Genomic DNA, 23,596 nt, shown 5'->3' with positions numbered 1-23,596 from the left:
GAGCAATGTGAAGTCCTGCTTTTACGTGCCGATTGTTTCCCGTCATGGTTTTCCTTTCCTTTTTAGGATTGGGCATTTCTACGGTCACGATTTTATTAACTCTCATGGTTGGTGTTATCTCACGGGACGAGTCCCATCGGGACACGGTTAAGACTTATACAGAGGCTATTAAGCATTCGATGTTTCCAAATAGGTACGTTTTGGGTTAATAAGTGCTCGTGCATGCAACGGGAATGTACGTTATGGGGTGTTACCACGCAGGGACAAATGTGATATATATTTGCCCTCACCTCATTATGTCACTCTAGTACCTCAGATATGTGGTTTGTTTTAGAGCTACATTTGGTCTGGCTATCAATCATGTTTTTGCCTTTGTGTCTACAGGTAGATGACAAGTTGCTATCTTTCTCACACAGAATCTGTGAGGAGGCCCCTCCTATTAAATCAGGGACCGCACGCTGCTTTATTGTTCTGTCGGGTGCGTGCCCCCAGTGATGACCCTCATCTGTGTTTGTTTACCGAAGAGAGTCACAGGGGATTGGACGTGAGTGTTTCGTTAGAAACCACCTTTGTTTTTACTTTCCTTGACTCTTTGGTGTTTTCATAAACCTTTTTTGGTCATAGGAATTCTTTTCCTTATGGTAAGGTTTTTCTTTGTCGATTCTGGATATCTAGGAGTTTCACGAGGTGTTGGTGATGGTGGATACACTGTAGAGGTACCAACTTATATGGTGTCTTCTATTTGGTTTGTGGATCACGGTCCTCTTACTGTCTTCTTGGTTTAAGTAAGAAGGAAGGTATTAATCACCTTTTCTACGCCCCGTTTATTGATAACACGGTGGTAGCAATGATCAATCTTGTAATTTAAGCATTTGGCCTGATTGATGTGGTGTTCTTATGCAGGTGAGCTTCGCTGGTGTATTCTACATGTCTCTCATTTTTTCCATCTACTTTCTACCCCACTTCGCTGGACCACAGTGCCCCTGAAGAATTTCTGTTTACTGGATATTATACAGAAAGAAACATGTCGGGTTGGGGAGTGTATTGTTATTTGTGAACAGTTTGAAGCCATATCCGCCTGAGCCAGAAGAGATTACATTAATGAGGAATGGGCTCAGTGGCATTCAATTTTATGGTTCATATTAATAATGGATCAAAAATTGTACAATAGGTGTTTTAGAATGTTTGATTTTTATTGATGATATGTTTGCCATTATTGAATGAATTTTTGAATGGATTGTGTATGAATGTGGTGTGGTTGTAGTGTGGTTGGTTGTAGTTTTTAGATGGGAATGTTGTATCTGGTCAGTCCAATGATGAACTGATAGGGTTGATCAATACAAATATAACCTTTGATACTAATATTGCTGTATGTTTTTTTATTATTGAAAAATCAGTTTTTTTAGTGATTTGTTTGATAATGTCAATAAAAAATATTTAATTATATTCGAGCGTCCACTGGGTTGAATTCAATTGCTTCATCTCAGGTTCTTGTTTATTGCTGGACGCTGGTGCTTGACAGTAGGTTTATGCACCGACAAATCAGCTTAACCTTGCAGACATGGATAGTATACTAGCACCTGTCATTTAAACGCAACAGTACTCTGACCTTCTATGTTAATCTTGTATATTTTCATTCCAGGCCAGGTCACAGTACATAGATATCTCTGGTATCCCTTGTTACTCTTGTGTTTTGGCAAGCAGACCTTTCACCACATCTTCACTCCATCTAATGGCGACCTGGCTGGGAGGCAGAGCCAGTGCCTCATTTTCCTATCTGGCCCCAATGGCAGCTCATTGGCGGTCATCAGCCTGGCCAGAAAATTTTCACCAGGTGGATTTCCTGAAACACCAGATGGTGCTTTCCACCTACTTGGGGATGGCATGGGATGGCTCACTCCTATTCCATCTCAAAGGTGCCCAAAGAATTCCCTCCACTCGCCTGCGAATCAGACGAGCAATGGGTATGCTCTGCCATCCCTTATATTTGGAAAGAGGATGTAAAGGGGATACCAAACCGAGCTAGTAACAAAACACACAGCCACTAACAACCTCTCACTTTCAGTGACTCGAGCAGAGGTTTCTGCCACTCTTTTTATGGGAGGGAGGCTCAATAGATGCAGGTGGAGGCAGGGCACAGGCAGATATATGGCAAGCATAGCCAGTGGTAGCTCCACCTCCAAATCAGGGGTGCCCGCAGAGAGCTAGTGGGGTTGGTGGAAGGAAGCAATATCCTCCTCCCAACAACCTTTAAATGGAAGCCTACTGTATGTACATAAAATGGCTCACAATAGCCCAGAAAACTGCCTCACAGAGGCACACATGTGTGAGGGGGAGTGGGAAGGGGATGTATGAGGGTCATTATATTCAATTCTACTGATATCATATATTTTCATGCTTCTGCCTAGTTGCAGTGCTAATCTTTTCTAATCCCACCTGTATATTATATATTGTGTGTGTGTGTGTAAGAGATTGATTTAATTTTACCTTGTTATGAAAAGGTCTAAAACATGGAGAAACTGCAGCTTGTGAACATTGTGGTTATGACATGCATGTGAAGTGGTGTGGACACATCTGGGATGAGGGGATTGTATAATCAGGACACATGGGGTTGGTAGTGGGGTTGGCAAAATGACCTTTTGCCTAGGGTGCCAAAAACCCTTGCACCGGCCCTGTCCGGGGCTTTGCCTGGTCTATCCTGGTGCATGTTAATCCTGTCCATCATGCTCTTTCCTTCTTTAAAGGCTCAGAGGTTTGCTCTGAGCATCATGGACGAGTTATCTTAACACACTTAACAAACATGGGGTGTGAAGAGCTTGTCCTTACCTGGCAGCCGGACCATGTGTAGTGTGTTGTAAGATTAATTACTTGGTTGTTCTCGGGCCGGATCACCGACTCCTTCATGAAGCAGTCCTGTGAGCAGAGGAGAGGGACATGGTGAATATAGTCTTCTGTTTATGATTGGTGTCAGGATATTGGTGCATGGCGGGGGTTATTGGATTTATAGCACTGTACAGGACAATGAGAGAGGAGACAGTTACAATAAGTTCACAACAATTGGACTTATTAGAACATTTCTTACATACTGCAGTAGCAACTATTATTTTTAGCTGCCCAGGTCTTTGTAATCATATGGATAGTAAGCCCTGTGTGTGCATGCCAGAGCAGTTTCCTTGAAATGATTATTTACAAAAAACAGTGGGGGCCCTAGTACTGCGATGAAATGGAATCAAAACTGGCTGATGCCTGAGAAATGCATTGGACGCAGTTCTGATACCCCTGAATCTGCCAGGTCGCTTTTAATACGGTGCATGACCAATATGTAAGTTATGCAGGTCAGTGCCTGCAGGGTGAGAGGCAGAATTATTCAATGCCTCTGACAAGGTGTGGGAATTCCAAGCATCAAAAGTGACTTTCCGCTCCTGCTCCATTTTCCAGCAGTTGTGGCGAACACTTTTGGGCAGAAGCACCAAATAGAACCACTGATCAGAACCATGGCAGTAGACACGCAAAGAACCCTCAGACAAGCTTGCCCATCTTTGTCTGGCTGGCACAATGCCTCCAACATTTTCCATAGAGTAGACGTCCCATACATATAACTTTAATGGCAGAGGTCGCTTGTAATATTTGGAGGTGAGAGCGAGACTCCAATGAACAATCAAAGAGTTGTAATCTCCAATGTATCTTCTCAGGTCACAGAACAAATGACTTGTGATCATTCCACACTCAAAATACAACTACGCAAACAGACACTCTTTTGAAGTGCATGCAGCAAAATTATGGAATGCCTTGCCAGGGGCTACCTGTGAAATAGAGCATTTGCTGTAATTTAGGGGCAGAATGGAGAAGGCCATCATTTTCTTTCATCTCCACAGGATAGCACTGGGTCCCCGGCCAATGGGCCGTTTCAGCTTTTTAAATTGACATAAAAAAAGAATGCTACAGTTATTCCCATTTAAACCACTTCCAGCAAATCAAACTTTGCCAGGGCCACCTCGCTCTGCTGCAGTATTCAACAGATGTTACGTGCCTCTGGGCTCCTGTTTATTACCACCATGCGACTGCTAGCTAGGATAATCGGTGTGTGCACCAACTGGAATTCCAGATGTGTGGTGATGGCATTGAGTTGATGACAAGGCTGGAAGGTGGTTTGGTTGTGGAGGTAAGCAATGGATACTTTCATTTCATTTACCCATAGACAAGGGAGAGTACGCTGGCCTTGAATGACATGAAAGGAGAGATCCTGGTAGAGGGTTTAAATTCTCACTCCTCACCCTTGTTTAGGTCACCAGAACTGCTCAGTGATGCCCTGGAAGATGCAAAGAGGTGATACACTTGTAGTCAGTTCATCTTTCTTAGTCAAGTTTGGTTGATAAAACAGGGGCAGGGTGATAAGACACCTAATGGATCTAGGGGTTTTGCCACATAAATAATTAGTGACAACCTCACAAATGTAATGAGACAAGTATTACATAAAATTGGCGTTAAGGCGGTGTTGTAATCACATCTGAAGACCCCTATTCTTAACAAGTCTCCGTCACTTCGGAAACATCTTAATATAATCCAAATAAATGTTAATCGGTGACCAACAAACGTTTCAAACTAATTGGATCAAGTCTCCTAGACTCCCAGCTAGCCCTATCCTAGAGCACAGTCGGCAAACATTTGGCCAACATAAAAGTCCAAATCGGTTTTATAAAGTCCAGGCATCTCCATGATAAAATGCCATGGGATTCTTCAGGTATAGTAGGCCCCTAGTAGTAGGCCCAGCTCGGGAAATCACTCCCCCTATCCCATTATAGGAAATTTAAAGTTGGGCTTTCTCCCCACCCAACTTCAGTGACGATTAGCAGACAAGTATTCCAGAGGGTTCTTACCAGGCAGCTCATTTCTCCATCAAGCCATTGGGCTTGATTCATTCTGGTTTCTCCCTGGCTTTGATTGTTAGGGAATCTGGAGCTCACCTCGTGAATTTGCTTCACATTTGATAGGCAATAGTTTTCATCCTCTCACCAAGGGTCTTGCTGTGCTTTAGCCTTCTCTTCTTAGGGTTAGCTGATGGAGAGCTCAAGCTTTAGGCTCTCTGGCCCCCCTTGAAGGTGTCTTATATTTGGTTGGGTGAGTCCAGTAGTTACTCCTGCCCTCAGCATTTGGCTTCTTACTGCTCCAAGTGTTTTCTCCTCAGTCCTCAGTCTGCCACAGTTTGACTCATTCAAATTCAGTCTTCCAACCAGTAGTAGTCTCTTTATTTTCCAGTTCTGTTATCTTTTCACCCAACCATGGAATTTGTGGATTGGTATTTTCACTACCCTTCACCGGCAGGCAATTATCTGCAGCCAAATCCATCCTTTTACTAAAACTCTGGTGTTGATCTCCTTCACTTCACCTAGTGGTAGCTGAACAGAGGTAACATGCTCTGGGTTCAAGCTTTCCAGACCCCCTCCAAAGGGTTCAAAGTCTATGGTTTGTTGGGTTAACTTCAAGCAAACACTCTCATCCTTGTCAGACTCCTGCTCATTGAGCCTAAGTGTTTCTCCCACAGTCTGCCAAATCTCTCACTGCAGGGTTTCCAGACATCTACCCCTTTCCTGTCCTGACCTGTATCGGGCACTCTTATTGGTCAGGCTGTATGGATTTCCAAATTTAATCCAACAATTATTATGGGTTTTCTGTGATTGGTGAGTGTTTAGATTAGACCCCTTACCTTCACTTTTAGGACTATTAGGTGGGGTATTCTTAGAACAAGAGTCTCCATTCTCCACCTAAATGACAGCAAATTCTCTCTTTCACAGGGATCCCCTGGCCGGGCATTCCATCATTTTGCTGTCTTGCTCTGCTATGTATGTTCATGGGAGTCTTGAGCTCGCCTCAGAAGCTTGCAACAATTGATTATGGATGGTACTATATATTTGTAATTTCTTGAATACTCTACAGAGGCCATGAGCAAGGACATTGTTTTAGCAACAGGCTTATGCCACCTCACATTAAATGGGCATCCCTAATATCTAATTGGTAGACCTCAGAGACCCCTGCACAGAGCAATTAGATTAGCGCTTATGTTACAAAGGGGCGGTCACAAACCACCCCCTCCATCTGAGATGCCTAGGCTACATCTTATACTCAAAGATGTTAGCCATAAGCCATTGTTACAATGTGTTTTCTGGGAAGAGATGCCTACAAACCAGTAAAATAAAGGCCTAGCAGTAGAACAAAAGTTTGACATTTCAGGAGACCACAATCAGTAATGAGTTTCTGCTTGATCTGAGAATGGAAGAAGATGATTAAAAGTGCAGAACAGTTTTGAAGACAGAGTTATTGTTTAAAGCTTGAGTAGCATAAGTAGTATCTGAAGAGAACTAAAATGAGACGGTCGGGGCCTACGTAGAAATCAAACCATTTTTACTAAGAGAAAAGTGCTAAATCATCTACTCAGACAAAGCATCTTCAGAAGAGACATCGATTACATTGCATGTTATGGAGTGTTAGGTAGAAAGTCCACTTTTTATCTAATGAGGTAGATCCCTTTACTTTTTGACAGCTTTTCTGGGGTTTTGTACTTTGTTTTTCTCCCATCCAGGCATAATTCAAAGCCTGTTGGAGTCCGCATCTGTTTTTATGTGCAGACTTTAAGAGTCCTTATGACTCATAAGGCAAGGGTGCCCCAGAGGACAAAATGGTGTCCCAGAGAAACATCTGTGTTAGCCATGTGACTGGGCTGGTAAATGGTTACACTGTGTGGAATCCATTTTACCTGGCTTGGTCCACTGGATGCCTGCATCAAAAGGCTTGGTACTAGGCAGTCTGAAAAAGGGTCTGAGTGGCATATGCAGATGCCTGCGTGGGAACGTGTGGCTTGATTCCTTTTTGTGAGAGACCTTTCTATAATGCATGGGTGTACTTGGCGAAATTGTCTGCCATTGGTTTACCATCCCTTCATTTGAATGATTTTTAGTGTATGATTGGATTCAGTGTTCACTCACTACCTCCCACGGGGATCCTGAGCACCCTTGTGTCCCTTCCCCCCTCCCTTACCTCGTTGCCTTCAATGGCCTCTCACCTTCCTTAATTCCTCTCCTCCTTCTCCCGTCACACCTGTTGAGGTCACCCTAGTTGTCCGCTCCATGAAGGTCTCCCCCAGACAGGTTTCCCCCGCTCCTCCAGAACCATTAAAGACAATATTGGCTCTCTTGCCCCTGCACGTGCTTATTTCTGCAACCACTCTTTTGCCACTGGATCTGTCCCCTTCTCCCTCAAGCACTCCCTTGGGCGACCTGTAAGGAAGGCGTGGTATCAACAGTAAGACAGACATAAGTGACCACAGATCAAGGATGTTTATTGAACTTCAATAAGGGTTTGAAAAACATCTATCTAATCCTGAATCTACAGATGGGAGCAGGCTACGGCCATCAAATAATAATAATGCAGTCCTAGTGGTGTCTTGTCAAAATAAAATGGCCTATACTAATAAGCCTATTGCCAACCCTTACCTCTAAATACAAATAGTGTTGGGAACAGTGTTTACGAAAAAGAAAGAAGTGTTCACAAAATTATATGTTAGGATGTTCAGGCCGTTGACCTCCCTTCCCCCAAGGTGGTACACTCGAACTTAGCACAGTCTCTTGCTTCTCTAGCACAAGGATACAGTTCAATCTTTAGCATCAGGGCCTTCCGTGCCCAAGTCTCTTTGCCTTTCCAAGTCTCTTCTCTCAGAGGGCCTGATGCGACAAACAAACAATACGTTATTTTCCTCTTCGAATTTCACAAGTACTCAATTTCTGAGGTGATTCACTATTCACCTCAGGTCCCCCTCGGTTGGGCTCAGATCCTCTCAACACAATGCTTGCGGGATATTCATGCATCCATTTTCTCATATGATATTCTTTCTCTGGTAATTCACGATTCACTCCGAATCCCCATCAGCCAGACTCAGATCCTCTTTAACACACTGTTCAATTAGCCTCCCTCAGCTGGGCTCAGACCAATTTCAAGTTAACCTTTTAACACAAACTTGCTTCATCCAAAAAGCTCTCAGGTGATCTTCTTCTACCGGGCTTGGACCAACTTCAAGTTAACCTTTTAACACAAAATTGCTTCAACGAAAAAGCTCTCAGGTGATCTCCCTCCACTGGGCTCGGACCATCTTCATTGTAATAAACTTTCTTTACCTTAACATCAAAGAATTTAGATTGTGCACATGATTTTACTTGACCAGTTGCAGGATCACTTCGATTCATAATTCTTTGTCACTCTTTCGCTTTTGCCATCTTTCAGTTGGTTACCCTGCAGACTTTCGATTGAGCACCCATGCAGTGCCGGACCACTCTGTTTAAGTTATCGTATCTGGGCTTCAAAGTTCAATCACTCATTTTTTCTTCCATTTTTCTTGCGTTGACTATCACATACGCTTCATACACTGTTCTCTTCAGCGTTCACTATACAATGCTGCTGCTTGCAACCTTGGCATCAACACAGACCGGTCTGGTACCAGTCTCCCCAACTCACTGGCTGCGCTGACTTTGCTGGTGCTGCTTTGTTGTAGGAGCCAAGGACAGTTCCACAGCGACAAGCGATTCTCCCCGCCTTGACTATCAGCGCGGGAGAGCCCCGGGTATCTCCGACACACAATGCAGGATTCCTCAGCATTGTTTCCTGGTCTTACGTTTTCCACACTTGAAGGTTCCTGAAAGTAACAGTACCTCGTCAAAGAGGTCAAGGGCACTTCCTTTCTTGTGATCCCCTTCAACTTTACTGTCTTTCGTGTTGTATTGAACCATCTTGGAACTGCTGCTTCCTCGTGTGTTTTTGCCTTGCTCAGAATGTGCCCTTGTGCTCAGCCTTTTATCCGTGTGGGGAAGTGTAATGGAAGTCAGATGTGTGAAATGGTCAGTTATTGCCTGACTCTGCCTGCTCATTGTATTGGGACATGTCAGGTATACGGTTTGGGTGTTACTCCGTTTTCTCTTATAGCGTGCTGTCTGGGAGAAAGTGTTCATGTTGGAAAAGGGGGAAGGAGTTGAGTTCCTAAGTATCGTACTTGGTAGGATGGGGTAAAGGTTTTACAGGGAAGGGGATACCGCATCTCGCCATCCAGTGTCCCACTTCCACTCCCTGAAGACCCCCTCACCCAGGTGATCCTCCCGCAATGGTCCAACCCCAGGAACTGGATCCAAACATGATGGCCGTGTCCAGACCACCTGGATGACAGATCCCGGGGACTAGCGCCTGAGACACCTTCAGGTTTCTCACAGACCCCTCCTGAAAATACCTTCTGCAGACCTCACTTGTCCAGCAAACTACTGCCCTATATCTATCACCCCCTTCCTCGGGAAACTCCTGGAGAAGCTGGCCTTCCCCCAACTTACCTCACACACTGAACTTGTTGGTGCCATCCATGACCATCACTCTGGATTCCGAGCTTCCAGGCGCACGGTAACTGCTCTTCTGAGCACCTGTGAAGAACTTCTTGCATCTCTGGACTCCAACTCTCCACCTGTCCTCATTCTACTTGATCTCTCCTCTGCTTTTGACATTGTCAACCACTCCAACCTCATAAAACGGCTCCATGATACCCTGGATATCTCAGAGCGGGCACTGCACTGGCTGACCTCATTCCTAAGTGACCGTCCATCCCAAGTTATTCTGGGCACTTTCTCCACCCCTAACTCTTACTCCAGCTGTGGTGTCCCTCAGAGCTCCAACCTCCCTCCCTGGCTCTTTAACACTTACATTGCTCCACTAGCATACCTCATTTCCACCTTCTCCCCTAACGTTCAGTGTTACGCAGGTGACACACAACGCTTCTTCAAACTTCCCTTGACCCGCTCCTTACTTCTTCCATCATTCCAGACTTCCTATCTGCCATCCAGTCCTGGTGCACTTCCAACTATCTCTGTCTCAATGCTAGCAAGACTGAGATCCTTCCTATTGGGACTCCTGCTCCCACTTGGTTCCCCTCACTCTGGCCATACTCTATGGGCTCTCCCCCCATCTCCTTCATCTGAAGCCAGAAACCTTGGAGTCATCTTTGACTCCTCTCTTTTCTTCCTCCCCCACATTCAGGACCTTGCCAAGAAGTCCCACTTTCAACTCTTCCTTCTCAAAGGAATTATCCCCTTTCTCACTTTCCCCTAGAAGCTCAATGTCTTCAGGGCTCTGGTTCTCTCTAGGCTAGACTACTGCAATAGCCTTTTCCTGAACCAAGCCTCTTCCTCTCTGCGAACCCACCAGCTAATCCAGAATAGGGCAGCAAGACGTATCCTAGGCCTCAAGCCCAGGGACTGCATCTCTCAAGCCCTGAAAACTCTTCACAGGCTCCCGGTTGCTGCAAGGATCAAATCAAATTCAAATCCCTCTGCATCATCCATAACGTTGTCTGGGGCTGGGGACAACGCTATCCACAACTTCCTATACTCACCCTCTGGATCTTTACTTTCCTCCTTTCAACTCTTATGTGTCAAGCCCTTCACTAAACAGAGTTCTGGTGGCCGATCTCTTTCTTCAGCTGGCTCCCTCTTATGGAACAGCCTCCCACTTCCTCTTTGTCTTGAGCCGGATCTCCTCAAATTCTGGAAGCTCCACAAGACTTTTCTTGTCACTTCCTCCTTCCCTTCCTCCCTCCTCGGCTAATCCCACAATGCCCTTATGAATCCTTCTGAGCCGTGGCCTCCCAAACCCAATCACCTTAAGCCTCCGCCCGTTCCTAGCACTTGCCTTGGCACCCATTGGTCTATGTCACTGTAGGCCTGCACTTACCTATTTATTGGTGTCTGACCTCTCCATAGCACTTCCCCCACTGGGCACTTACATCTGCTGCTCATTCGCGAGCACGGGCATTCCGAGCCCTTACCCTGTACTCCCTCTTCCCCTTTCCTCTCTCTGCACTTGCATGTCCTGAATGCTCACAAGGCCAATAGGTCTGCCTTTATCCTTCAGTGTTTTAATTTTTTTTTCAATCCCATGTTCTTTTCCTGTTGCCCTGTGTGCGCTTTGCAATGCAATACATACTTGCTGTATAAGCGCCTTACAAATGCACAATAAATAAATAAAATAAATACATAAATAAAAGCAAACCCCATTATCCGATTACATGGTCTACTACTGGAACTCTATACCTGCATTCCTGGAAGGCCTGCTGCTTGAAGAAGGATCAAAGCTCTGCACCAGCAGTGGAATCTGATGCGAAGCTCAGCCTCTCCAGATGACCAGGAGGAACCCTCTGTGGTACTCCTTCCCTGTGCCGGTGGTAACAACTGGATCACAGCTCCTATTTGAAGGCCTCATCTCACTGAAGCTTGTGACCGTGCCTTCATTGCTGGATTCATAAAAGGGCGCCAATTCGCTGCTAGGACTCATAAGAATCTCTGTGCTGAACCAACCAGAGGAACGCCATCGCAAGACATCAGGAAAGCACCATGGTTCCATCTCCCCCTACTGGAAAACACCCGGGTCTGTGCTGTGCATTTTTTCCTGAAACCACACTGCTGGATCTTCTTCCGTGACTGGCTCCTCTCCAGAGGGACCGCTTCAGCCTCTCTTCTGTTCAATATTTGTTATTTCTTTGGGTGACCCCATCCACAGAAGAGGAATCCTGTGCTTGAGGACAATGTGGGAACCGTGCATCGACAACTACCGCAAATCGCATCCAAACCACATTTCCACTCTCCTGGCTCTGACTCTCAATTTGGGTATCACCAAATCAAAAATAAATCGCCCTTTCTAAGGGTTGTGGGGTCTCTCATTGCTGGAACCTAACTAAGGTGGTTGCCAAACAATATAGCAACCCCCAAAGGAAACTGCCAACCTCCTGCTGCAGAACTACTTCTTCTGTACCAGGGAAATGCTCTCCTGACTCTAACACTGCTGCTGGCCCTGGAACACTTCTTCTTTATCAAGGGTCTCCTGTGGCTTGAGAATCTCTGGAACACCAGGAACTGCTCCTTGGGGACACTTTCACAAATGGTTAGACTCTCCCACCAAAGACTGCCCCTCTTCGCACTACTGGTCTCCATTTGGTCACTCTAAAACTGCTGGCCTAGGTAGAAAACCTGCATACCTCTGTTTGCATTTTCCTTTCTAGGAAAAACTTAGTTATCTCTAAAGAACTGTTCTGAAAACGTTTTTACTTACCTGCTGCATTATGGCATCTTTTGTTTACTTACTTGCTAGTTTAGTGATTTTTTCTCTTTGCCTTTTCTTATATAAAGATTATGTACTTATAAAAATATAGTGTGTGAAATTTCTTTCATTGGTTATTTAATATTCAAAGGGTCGATAATCCTATCCTCACCTGGATTAGTAGTAGACTACTATTCAAAACACAGATACACAATGGAGATGTGTTTTAAGAAAAGCAAGTATATGTAAGATATATTGAAAACAAACATAAGATGTTACAAAGATTCTTCTTACATAAGTAAAATAGAAAGGATAACCACCAAAGACAAGCGGTGCTTATCCTTTTGTTGAAGTGAGCCTTTAAGGTTCACAGACAGTGGTTTACTGCTATTTGCTGGGTTGATTCAAAGCAGCCTAAATCCACAAGGGAAAGTCTATACGTAGTGTAACATATGCGCCCCAAATCCCAGCGTTATTTTAAATGGTGGTAATTGTGGCTGTTGTGAGAAGATGCTGTATTCCTGAGAAACTAGCAAATGCCTAGCTATCACTTTCCATGGGAAATTCAAATGAGCTGCATTATTCCAGGGTCATGGCCAGAATTCCAAGATTTGCAGTGATTCCAATATCACCATAAATTGTATAAAATATGCTGTTTTGTAATTTTCATAGTAGTGAGAATTGCGTATCCAAACCCATGAGGACCAGAACTGCACAAGGGAGAGGGAAGCAAGGGGGATTCTTAAAAGAGCTTTTGAAAACAGAGAAAATAGTTGGTTAGTTAAATAAGTAAATGCAAGGTTTCCTGCCCTTCTGGTCTGTAGAATCTCATTATTTAACACATGAACACACATTTATTTATCAACGGTTCACACTATGTGGTGCAAAAGGGCTAGTGTGGACCAACAACCCTAAAGATCATGATATTGGGGTAACATTTCTAAGTTAAGAAAAGTCTGAGAATTCACAAACCCAGGTACTCCGGCTGTGCGTAGATACCAGAGCATAAAACACAAGTGCATTCAGGGAGTTGAGACTATACTCTTAAAGTACTCGTCCCACTCGGCTCGGACTGACCTATATGGCAGTGCCTGCAGTGCCAGCTCATAATTCTAGTATGGATTTTTTTGGGCTAGAATGGATCACTTATTTGGCCACAGTCGGATTAGTACTCCACTAGTTCTAACCAACGTTAGTAAGCAAATATGTTTTTTTAATTGATTATTTTCAACACATTTTACCACAAAAAAACATTTCAGTAGTACCCAAAGAGTCTGTTCTGGATAGTAATGAATTGTAATGTGTGATTGTGGGCCACTTTTTCCATTGGTGACCAGACAGGTTCTACACTCAAGTCTCGCCTTGGATCCCATACCCTCCCGCAGAAAATGGTACATGCTTACCTTGTTGCCCCTCTTGTAGACTGCAGGCCACTGTGAAGGGTCATCGAAGTAGAGAAGGATATTTTGACAACATTTCGACTGTGAGAGAAGACAGAATTTCAAGAAAGTTATGGCAGAGAGAAGACTGTACAAGTGAGAACAAAGAAAGAACCAGTAAGAAAAGGCATTTCTCCTAATTTGTGGCTAAATCTAATGAAACTGCATCAGTAACCTGGTGTGAGAAGAAGGGAATGTTTTGATCTGTGGCCCTTTCAGAGGCAAATCCATCAGTGATATAATTAGAGCTGCAACAAATGCCCTTATCCATTGTGTTGTCAGGGCTAGTGAGAAGTAAAGAAGTAGTTGGGGATCCGCGCTGGCTATACTCACCTCTGGATATCTGAATCTGAACTCAAGGCGTCCAAAGTCAGAAAGAAAACAGAAGCGCGTCAGGAACACCCAATCCTGCAAGAGAAGCCATACAATCAACCAATCAGCAAAGCTTCCATGTTACTGTCCATAGAGTATGTGCATTACAGTCAGTAGAGAAGACATGCTACAGAAATGTCCAGTGACACTATGGTACTATGAAAGGAGATGCCATGCTACCACCTAAGGAGGAATAATGTCACCATTAACGAGAAGGCCATTTTATTGTTGAGAGGCTGTATTTACTTCAATAGAGAGGTAATTTTGCTAACAATGAAGGTCATTTTACCATCAATGAAGAGGCCGGGTAATTAATTGCCATGGATGTGCTACTGCCAATGCATAGGGCATACTACTGTCAGGGGAAAGGATGTGCGATATTGAGTGGAAGGCATCCTAAGAGGAAAAGCCCTCTTTCTGTCAGTGGAGAGGCCATCTTATTATAATTATGAAGACTATTACTGCTGATGATAGATCTGTGTTATTGTCCATAGAGAGGCCTTGGTATGGTAAATAAAGGAGGATCTTTTATGGCCATAGGGAGGATGTGTTACTGTCAGCTGAGGGACCCTAATCCAGTCAATGGAGACACTATTTTATTGTCAATGGATAAGTCACCACCAATGGGGAGATTATATTACTGTAAAGGGATTTACCCCATTCTTGTCACTGTAAAGGCCAGTTTGCTGTCAGCACAAAGCCTCTGTGACTGTCAGTGGGGAGGTCATATTATGGACAAATGTGGGTGTGCTGCAATTAAGGAGTGTACATGTTATCAATGGATAGTGTAAGAAACTCATGGTGGCAACAGTAAAGACAGACACAAGTGATCACAGTTCAAGGGTGTTTATTAAGCTGTATAAATGGGTGAGAAAACCGACTAATCTAAACCTAAATCTAAGATGGGAGCAAGCTACGAACATCAAATAATAAGTCCCGATACTAAAGAAAACTATTGCCAATCGTTACCGCCAAGTTACAAAATATTGTGGGGTAATGTCACCAGAAAAGAAAGAAGTGTTCACAGAATAAGCCAGGATGGTATTTCTGGGGTCTCCCTTCCCCATGTTTTAGCACAGGACAAGGTGGGACTTCTGAGCACAGCACACTCCTGGGCCTCGCCAGCACAAGTTTACAGTTTGTTTCCAAATATCAGGGCCTTCTGTGAACAAGGGGGTCATTACAAGGTTGGAGGTAGCCATGGCGCTATTAGCGCCATGGCTACCCCCTTACCGCATACCGGGTCTGGGTTCCCTGAATGGGGAATTACCAGGCCATTCCAACCTTGGAGGAGCCAGTATTTTCCCATTCAGGGAACCCATCCCATTCCCATTCAAGCCCGCATAGGGCTCAATGGGAATGGGGATCATGCTAACAATGGGCCCCTTAATAACGGGCCCGTTGTTAGCATGCTGGTCCTTTAGCAGCTCCCACTAAGGGCGCCTGGTAAAACCAGCCGCCCTTAGTGGGACCCGCTAAAGGACCTCGTAATGCGGCGGTAAGGGGTTAACGCCACCGGCACCTTTACCGGCGCCGTTAACCCCTTACCTCCAACCTGGTAATGACCCCCCAAGTCTCTTTTCCAAAAAGTCTCTTGCCTCAGAGGACCTGAAGTGCCAAAACAAACAAAAAGTTCCTTCAATAAATCTTCCACGTTGCACAATTACCCTTCACCTTAGGATCCCCCTCTGCCGGGCTTCAATCCTTCTCTCAGTGTCGGGTTCACTACGGCCTTTCAATCACAATTTCAACAATCATTCACTGTGGGCAACCCTCGGCCGGGTTCACTCTTGTCAACACTATGTTCACGAGTGTATTACTCTTCACCCCAATTCGTAGGCACCCCTCAGCCGGGTTCACATTTGCCACATACACAGTTCCCTTAGCTTTCTCTTAATGCAGGATTCACTTCCCTTGGTTTTCTCTCGGCGTCCCTCCGTCAGGTTCACATAGCCATTCTAACACAGTTCATTATTCTATCATCTCCTTAGAAAAGGAGGGTTCCCTTCACTTGCTTTCTTTTGGCATCACTCTGTTGGGTTCCCACTTGCCTTAGTTCACAATCTTATCAGAAAGCGGGTGGGAGGGTTTCTTCCACAAGCTTTCTCTTGACATCCCTCTGTCGGTTTCACATAGCCACAATGTCAAGACAGTCTCTTTAGAACCCTTAGGTTCTTCCCTTTACCTAAATCCAGGTCTCAGCCCCAGTCAGGCTACACACAGTTCTATTTGGTTTCTCAACATGTCAAAGCCTTTCGATTGTATGAGGGGGTTTTACTTGACCCTTGTATGACCCCTTTGACACCTAACCAAGCCTTCCCCAAGGCCTCTTGGTTCTTGTTTCCACAAATCCAAAAACAAGGCCACAGTCAGAGTCTTTCGAATGAGCGTCCTGCGACTCCGGACCACTCTGCACCTGGACCTTGAGTGGGGTTTCTTTAAAGTTCAAACACACAAGTTCTTTGTCATATGGACTTTGTTCTAACAATGTTGCCACTTGTGACTTTGGGCCCAGCACAGTTTGGTTTCTTATCAGTACTCTCCGACTCACAGGTTGTGCTGAACTGTCAGGGCTTCTTGCCTCGGGAGTCAAGGACAGCACCACAGTGACAAGCACTGTTCCCTGCTTTGGCTTTCAGCGCAGGAGGGCCCTGTGTACCGTTGGCACCTGTCACACCACACGCCAGCTGGACTTCCCGGTCTTATGATTCCCCTTTTGGAGGCTTTGCAGGTCTGAGTTGAAAAGGGCAAGGGCAATTCCCTCCTTGTCGTCCGTTCAGGTCTCGCCGCCTTTCTCCTGTGTTTGAACTGCAAGTCTGGAATAACCGCTTCCTTGTGCGTTCAGCCTTGATCATTGTGTGTTCTCGTGCTCTGCCTTTTATCCCTATGGGGAAGAGAAAGGGCCGTGAGATGTGTGTAATTATTGGTAATTGCCTGACTCTGCATGACCCTTGTGTCGGGACATGTCAGGTAAACGGCTTGGATTTTAGTCTGTTGTCTGTCACGTGTGAGAACGGGTTTGTGTCAAAAAAGGGTGGTGGTAGACTTTCCAAGTATCCTACAGGGTAGGATGGGGAAAAGGTGTTATATGGAATTATAGCCCTCCTGCTAGGGGGGTTGGTAAACTCAGAAGGGTTGGAGTTGGGTAGGGTTTGTGAAACAAACGGGAATGACCGGGATTACTAACGTGAAATGAACAGGGGGGATTGTGAGAACGGTAGTGTTTTGTCGAAGTAGACTGGGTGTTCGGGAAAGAATAAATCAGAGGGACGTGGAGAAGAATGATTGGGAGTATTCGGGTAGGAAACAGGAAAACAGGGGTTCTGGGAGTTGTGGAGTTTGAGTGCAACATGGTTTGGGCTCCTAGGAGATTTACCAGATATGGAGGGGTCATTGTATTTGGATATGGGAAATTCTTTGGGTTGGAAGGGAGGTAGATGTGGAACAACATACAAAGCCTCAGGGACTTCGTCCTCCTCGCCTTTGTCCCTGGTATATACCTGGTATGTCCCTGGTATAGTATTGCGTCTCACCTGGGGTATTTCTCCGAGCATAACCCCGGGCTCCCCTATCCAGGTGATCCTCCCTCGCTCATCCGCCCCCAGGGTTGGGATCTGAGAGCACCAGCCCTTCCCTGGCCACCTGAATAAGGGATTCTTGATGTCTACTTGGGAGAATACCCTCAGGTTTCTTACAATAGGTTGAGCATTTAATTAAAATGCAAACAGAGGAACGCTCTGCTCACAAGTTGCAAGTTCAATCTAAGTGTATCCTTCATGGGGGCGTGGCTTGGCAGCCTAATGGCACGGATGTGAGCTCAATAAGCTCTCGCTAGCCTATTGATCCTGTGCTCAATCTAAGGCTGGTGACAAGCAACTTTAATCTCCCTGGATGGGGATTGCGTGATCCTCTGGAGCACTGCTGGATGTGGGTACGGATTCTCCAGCCTTGAAAGGAAGTACGACCTTGGGGAAGCAGCAGCCCCTCTCCTTTGCTTGGGGACAGCGTCTTAAGATCCAAGATGGGCCTGATGCGACATATTAACTCGAACAGCGTTGCTGGCCTCCTGGAACCAAGGGAGATCTCCATGGGCACCATGGCTGCTATTGAAGCCGGCGCTGATCTGTGATGAGGTGGAGACATAGCTAGCGGGTGGAGTTAACGGCGGGGAAGGTGAGGTGCATGGACGTGCCGCATGGCAGTCTTGTATCTGGTGTCCCATTGCAATAGACGCATGGATAGATGACCTTGTAGGGGAACACACGTGCAGGTGTGGACCCTACTGCAGATGGCAGAAGGGACCTCGGTGTCCTTTTGACAGAGGTGCATCGATTCTGGGAGCAGTGGGAACTGACCTGCATGTTCAATTGAGGTGGCACATGGCTAGGGGACAACTGTGGGGTACCTAAACGAGCGGGCCTCTGACTCTGGTTGCAGAATCACCCATGCTTAGTGGAAATCTGGGCTCGCAACATAGACAGGTGAAGATGTACAAATTTTTGCAGAAGGCCCATTTATCCAAGGACCCCAGGTGTAGAAGTGGGCTTGCCGTAGATGACCCCCAAAGGTGTGACCCCGACAGGAGGGCCAGGAGGTGCTGATATTGGAAGCGATTGCAGCACTGCGTTGCTAGAGACCAAGATGTGTACAGATGTTTCCCTCTTACGCAAGACTGGCATGCTCTATCGGACAAGGTAAATGATCAAGGCCGGAGCATGTGGAAGTGTCAGAGGCAACGGTGACACTGCAGAGACAGGTTAAAGAACTATACGATCATACCAGACTCTTTTTACACATGATTTGGCAGTGTCCATAACTCAATGTATTCTAGAGAGGGGTGTTAGCTAAAATCAGGGCGTTGGGGCATCTTGGATAGTGGACTCCCCTATGATATATGTCTCCTGGAGTAGTTCTCCAGAAGGAAGTTGATGAACCAACTTAACAAAATGGTTGACCTGGCCTTGGTGCTAGCAAAGCAGCGAACAGCCACGGCATGGAATAGACCTAGGGGCCCTGGGTTAACAGATTGGTCGAGAGACTTGGCTAAATGGGCAATGGCTATGGGCGATAAACATGAATAAATAAAATAAAAAATGTCTAATGCAGCCGGAAGGTTGCATAGTGCCCATTTGTAGAAAAAGGGCCTTGTTTTAGTCTGGGCAGATTGTTGAGATCAAACACTGCGGCGGTATTTCCAAAAAACCTGCCCAATTACAGATATGCCACTAGCCCAGTGGTAACAGTAGTGGTATTTCTAGAATACTGCAGAAAGTATTCCCGAAATACTACTTCATATATTTTTTTAAATCTGTTTGCACCCATATCTTGAAGTTGAAAATGGATAGCATGCAATAGCGTTTTATACCAGCTATTTATTATGCCTAAATGGGTCCATTTTGATTCGTTTCTGCATTACAATGAAAAGTGATTTGAGGGTGGGCATCGAAGGTGCCTACTTTTTCACCCCCTTACAATATCCCCATGGCAACATTATTTTCACCGCATGGATTGCCTTGTAATAAAAGCACACGAACTTGAATAACAGTACAAAGTTTAATTAAGCAATCCATGCCTATATCACAATCACCTTCCTCACTGCTGGCTCCTCACAATGGATATAAAAAATATTCATGAGTAGCAATAGTCAAATGGTGGCCTGTGCAATGCATGCTCATGTGTATGTATGTGAACGTGCATTCGTCTCTACGCACATGGGGTACACAGGAAGTAACAACACTGTTAGAGAGAGTAGAAAGTATTATCTTGTTGGTCAGGCTGTTTATGCCACCAAATGTCCACAAGATCAGCATCAAAAAGAGCTCTTGCAAGGTGTCTGCCAATCACTACTCAACCTATCCAGGTCTATGGGCCTCATTACACGGTAGGCGGTAAGGGTTTACCGGTACCGGTAAGGGCACCGGTACCGGTAAACCCTTACCGCCTTACTACGAGGTCCCTTTGCGGGACCAGACCTTAACGGCTGGTGTAGACCAGCCGTTAAAGTTGGGACCCGCAAAGGGACCTTGGTGCTAATTACGGTACCGCAATTTGCAGTACCGTAATTAGCTCCTTCCCCATTCCCATTGAGCTCTATGGGGCAAAAATGGGAATGGGGAAGGGCCATGGAGAAAGGGGGAATTACCGCCCCGCCAACCTTGGAATGGGGCGGTAATTCCCCCTTTCTCCATGGTAGTACCGGTATGGTACCGGCGGCAACCATGGTGCTAATAGCACCATGGTTTACCGCATAACGTGTAATGAGGCCCTATATCTATAACCAGGTTGAAGTATCCACATGAAATCATAACATAATTTCCCTTTGAACAAAGTCAAGCAATGAGGGGAGGAAACTTGCAGAATATTGGCGATGGCCAGTTTCAGGAGCATAGAATGTTGCTGGATTTATTGGACTCCCTCCAAGTAGCCCCCCTAAAAGAACATACCTATGATGTCTGGCAGTCTTCTGCATTTCAGCCTGGAAGGGTAGTTACTTGCTAAATATAACCATCACCCCTCGCTTCTTCTCTCTGTTGTGAGAAGACAGGAACTGTGCGCAATGCTGTTTTTTGCTCACATGGCTGTGCTTTTACATCTCATCTTTTGTGCATCATTTTGACAATTCTAGACAGTTTATTGTTGAAACTAATACTTGAGAAATGATTTTGGAGATGCCTTGCTGCAAGTTCACGTCAAACATTCTGCACAACATCTCACTTTCTTCCTTGTGAGAAATGATTCCGTAATTCAGCGAGAAGCCTGGGTGCTTATTGAGAACATAATTAACAAAGGATCACAATAATCTGCAGGAGTACCTAAATGCAATGTTTGCATAGTGGGCTTATTTTCTCTCCCACTGTGATATTGTTACAGTTTACATGCCAGGTCTTAGCAATGTTAAAACACTTGTGTTGTTTTGACGATATTCTGAATTGACCTACAAGGATCCCGAAGAGACCTAAAAGGAACGTCCAACTGAGATTATTCTTGCACTGAGCAAGCTACAGGTTTACTATTTTTATTTAGAGTTAGTGTTAAGCAGGCGCTAGATTTTCATTCTGGAGCCTTGTCTCTTTTGCCGCGTCCTCTACAATTGATCAAAAAAAGGTTGAATTTTATTTTTTGGACATCCTTTGTTTTAACTTAAAACAGAGCTACAGCCCGACCTTTCAGTTTATTACACACATGCTGAGCAGGAAAGAGTTTGGCAACTTGAAATTAGCCCAATTATCTTTTTTGGGTCCAATTTGTTCTCTTTATGTTCATAGGTATGTTTCCTCTGGCCCAGCTTGAGCTATGAACAGAGAGATGTTTAAAAGCAGATCAAAGGAAAGGCTAACAGATATCCAGATGCAACCAGAACAGGAAGGTGCACCAATGTTTCCTGAAGCTCAAAAGCTTCAGATATTTCAGAAAGTAATTTCACCGCTTCGTCCCTTGAACTAACAGACTAGGAAATGGAAGAAGAGTGTGGTTGGAGGAGAGAAGGTTCCCACTGGGTTTATATAGATTACATTTATGTGAAAAATAATTGGTGGCCGAATCATAAACACAGTGATTTTTCAGCGTGGCCTCTTTAGATTTAAACCTTGCTTGGATGAAGATCCGGTGATTGGTGTAACATGTCAGCCAAAAGGGGATTTGGTCAGTTTTCTTGTAACAGAATTTGAAAAATCCAAAGTTTATGAGCCATTTTGATTTCACCTATATAGATGCCATTGACCAGTTTTGCCGGAACAATGGCTCCAGCAATGACATTCAGGTGTGTTTCACCAAGTAAGGGCAGATCCTCTTAAAGAGTGTTCCGTCAACAGCTACAGTAGACATGCTTTCTAAAATTTGCCAAATGCACTAATTTAAAGAAGTTGCCCACTTCTCTCGAGATGGGTCAAAGATATTGCATCTACATGAGCTTCTACCGAAAATAATTTCTGATAAAGGATCTATCCATATTTCCAAGTTGTTGGTGTTTTTTGAAAGGCCTTAGGTTTAGAGTAGGTTCTCATCTACAAGATATTGGCTAGACAGATATTAAATCAGATATCGCTACGATATTGGTGCTATTTGTTAATACTATACTAACAAATGATGACGTTCTTCTAATAATGGCCTATATGCACTGCGTGCATTCTACTACTCGGCTATCACCTTTTATGGCTGTAAAGCATGCACCCTCCATTTTTACTGGATGTAGTTTCACTGTAATGGAGGGTCCCCAATTCTGATTATTTCATACAAGTACAACAGACCCATACTCTGTTTTTGCAAACCTTTGCGTCACAAAGTGAGCAAGCAGTGCTGATGTTATTAGACGTTTATGACAGAAATATTCTCTGGGTGACATGGGGTTTATTGACCGTATTGTTCATTGCTGCTCGTTTCTTGCCAGTATGGTTGATTCCCTATTGGGGAAGGTGCATAGTTGACATGTTCATTGTTGTGGTAATAGAAAGAGGACATGTGATTTTACCTCTATAAGAGGTCTCCTACCTTCGGCATGCTGGCACCATTCTGTTAGGGTTGGTCTGATGTATTCATTGAGTGCCTATCACCTCAAACATGGTAGATACATTGTCTATGTCCTCTTCCCATCACATGATAAATGTAGTGCATATAAATGGTCTGTGACAAGATGGTAATCCATTGCAACCCTTTTGGGACCTCTAGCCTCAAACTCTTAGGGCACTCGTCGATCTTTCCGAGTTTTTTCTTACCAGTTTTTATTTACACCTCTCCTGAAGAAAATGTCTTTCTGTTCAAGATCCAGTCCTGGGAGGGTGACATTAGTTTTTCTGTATCCTGATAACACCCTGAATGTGCTTCTCATCTCTCCTTGCTTCTCTAAGCCGAAACGTCTATCTTTCACCAACATAAGCTACTATCAGGCTAGACAGGAATCCTCCCCCACTTGCAACACCATAAACAGGTTTGAACATACAATGCATGGCTTAGGACAGTAAAGTCATTGAATGGCCTTACGCTCCAGCTAGTCCCCCTTGTAACCTCAGGGCAGAGTTCGGTCTGACTCGCCTAAAGACTCTAATATAGAGTCTCCGGACAGTAACCACCTCAAAAACCCTTTTCTCACCTGGGATGTGGACGGTTGATCCGGGCTTATGGACAGAAAATGTTGCACCATTTTTTCATACACCCTCTGCAGGTCCAGATGAGTGATTTTTGAGGACATCTCCTTTCTAGATAATAGAAATTGCCTTCACACCTCATGTCAATTAGGACCGTCCAGGAATATCACTCATGTTTCATCGGCTTTGGGGGCTGCAGTTTCACCATTAATCTGCATGGCAAGATTTGCTATAATTACTGGCTTTGGCTTTGAAAAGAACACTTTGGTACATTTTAGCATTTTATTTCAGAGTGTGTCATTCAGAATATGCAAGACATATAGCCCTAGAGAGGTTCCAAAGAACTATCGGAAAGTTCTCTGGGAGTCACTGAAGGACAGGTTCGTCTTTCAGCGATTACTTTGCGAGATGTTATCTACACAAGAACTGAGGAACGTCAAATTATTTTAACAGTGTAAAGAGAAGATCTCAATTCCATCTCCTGAAGCCCACAGCCTCAAAGAACAAAATATCCAAGTGCATATGATGAGTTGGGCAAACGAAGCATCATTTTATTTTATGGAGAGCATTGTGAGCAAACTCATTATTTTC

General features: G+C 44.7%; 1 protein-coding gene across 1 annotated transcript in view; it reads right to left on the bottom strand.

The window, feature by feature from the left end:
* The window catches only part of TMEM145 (transmembrane protein 145), a 236,395-nt gene extending 213,244 nt beyond the window's left edge, over positions 1–23,151 (bottom strand). The window contains 4 exon segments of the mRNA XM_069640963.1: positions 2,827–2,913; positions 13,518–13,595; positions 13,887–13,961; positions 23,011–23,151. Coding sequence (XP_069497064.1) covers positions 2,827–2,913; positions 13,518–13,595; positions 13,887–13,961; positions 23,011–23,109 — 339 coding nt within the window. The 5' untranslated portion in view covers positions 23,110–23,151.
* Between the last annotated feature and the right edge of the window lie 445 nt (positions 23,152–23,596).

This window comes from Ambystoma mexicanum, chromosome 1q (genome assembly GCF_040938575.1).
Source record: "Ambystoma mexicanum isolate Mex_15411 chromosome 1q, UKY_AmexF1_1, whole genome shotgun sequence".
In the NCBI taxonomy this organism is placed as follows: domain Eukaryota; kingdom Metazoa; phylum Chordata; class Amphibia; order Caudata; family Ambystomatidae; genus Ambystoma; species Ambystoma mexicanum.
Note: the sequence above shows the minus strand (reverse complement) of the source record. Positions and strands in the feature narration are given on the sequence as shown.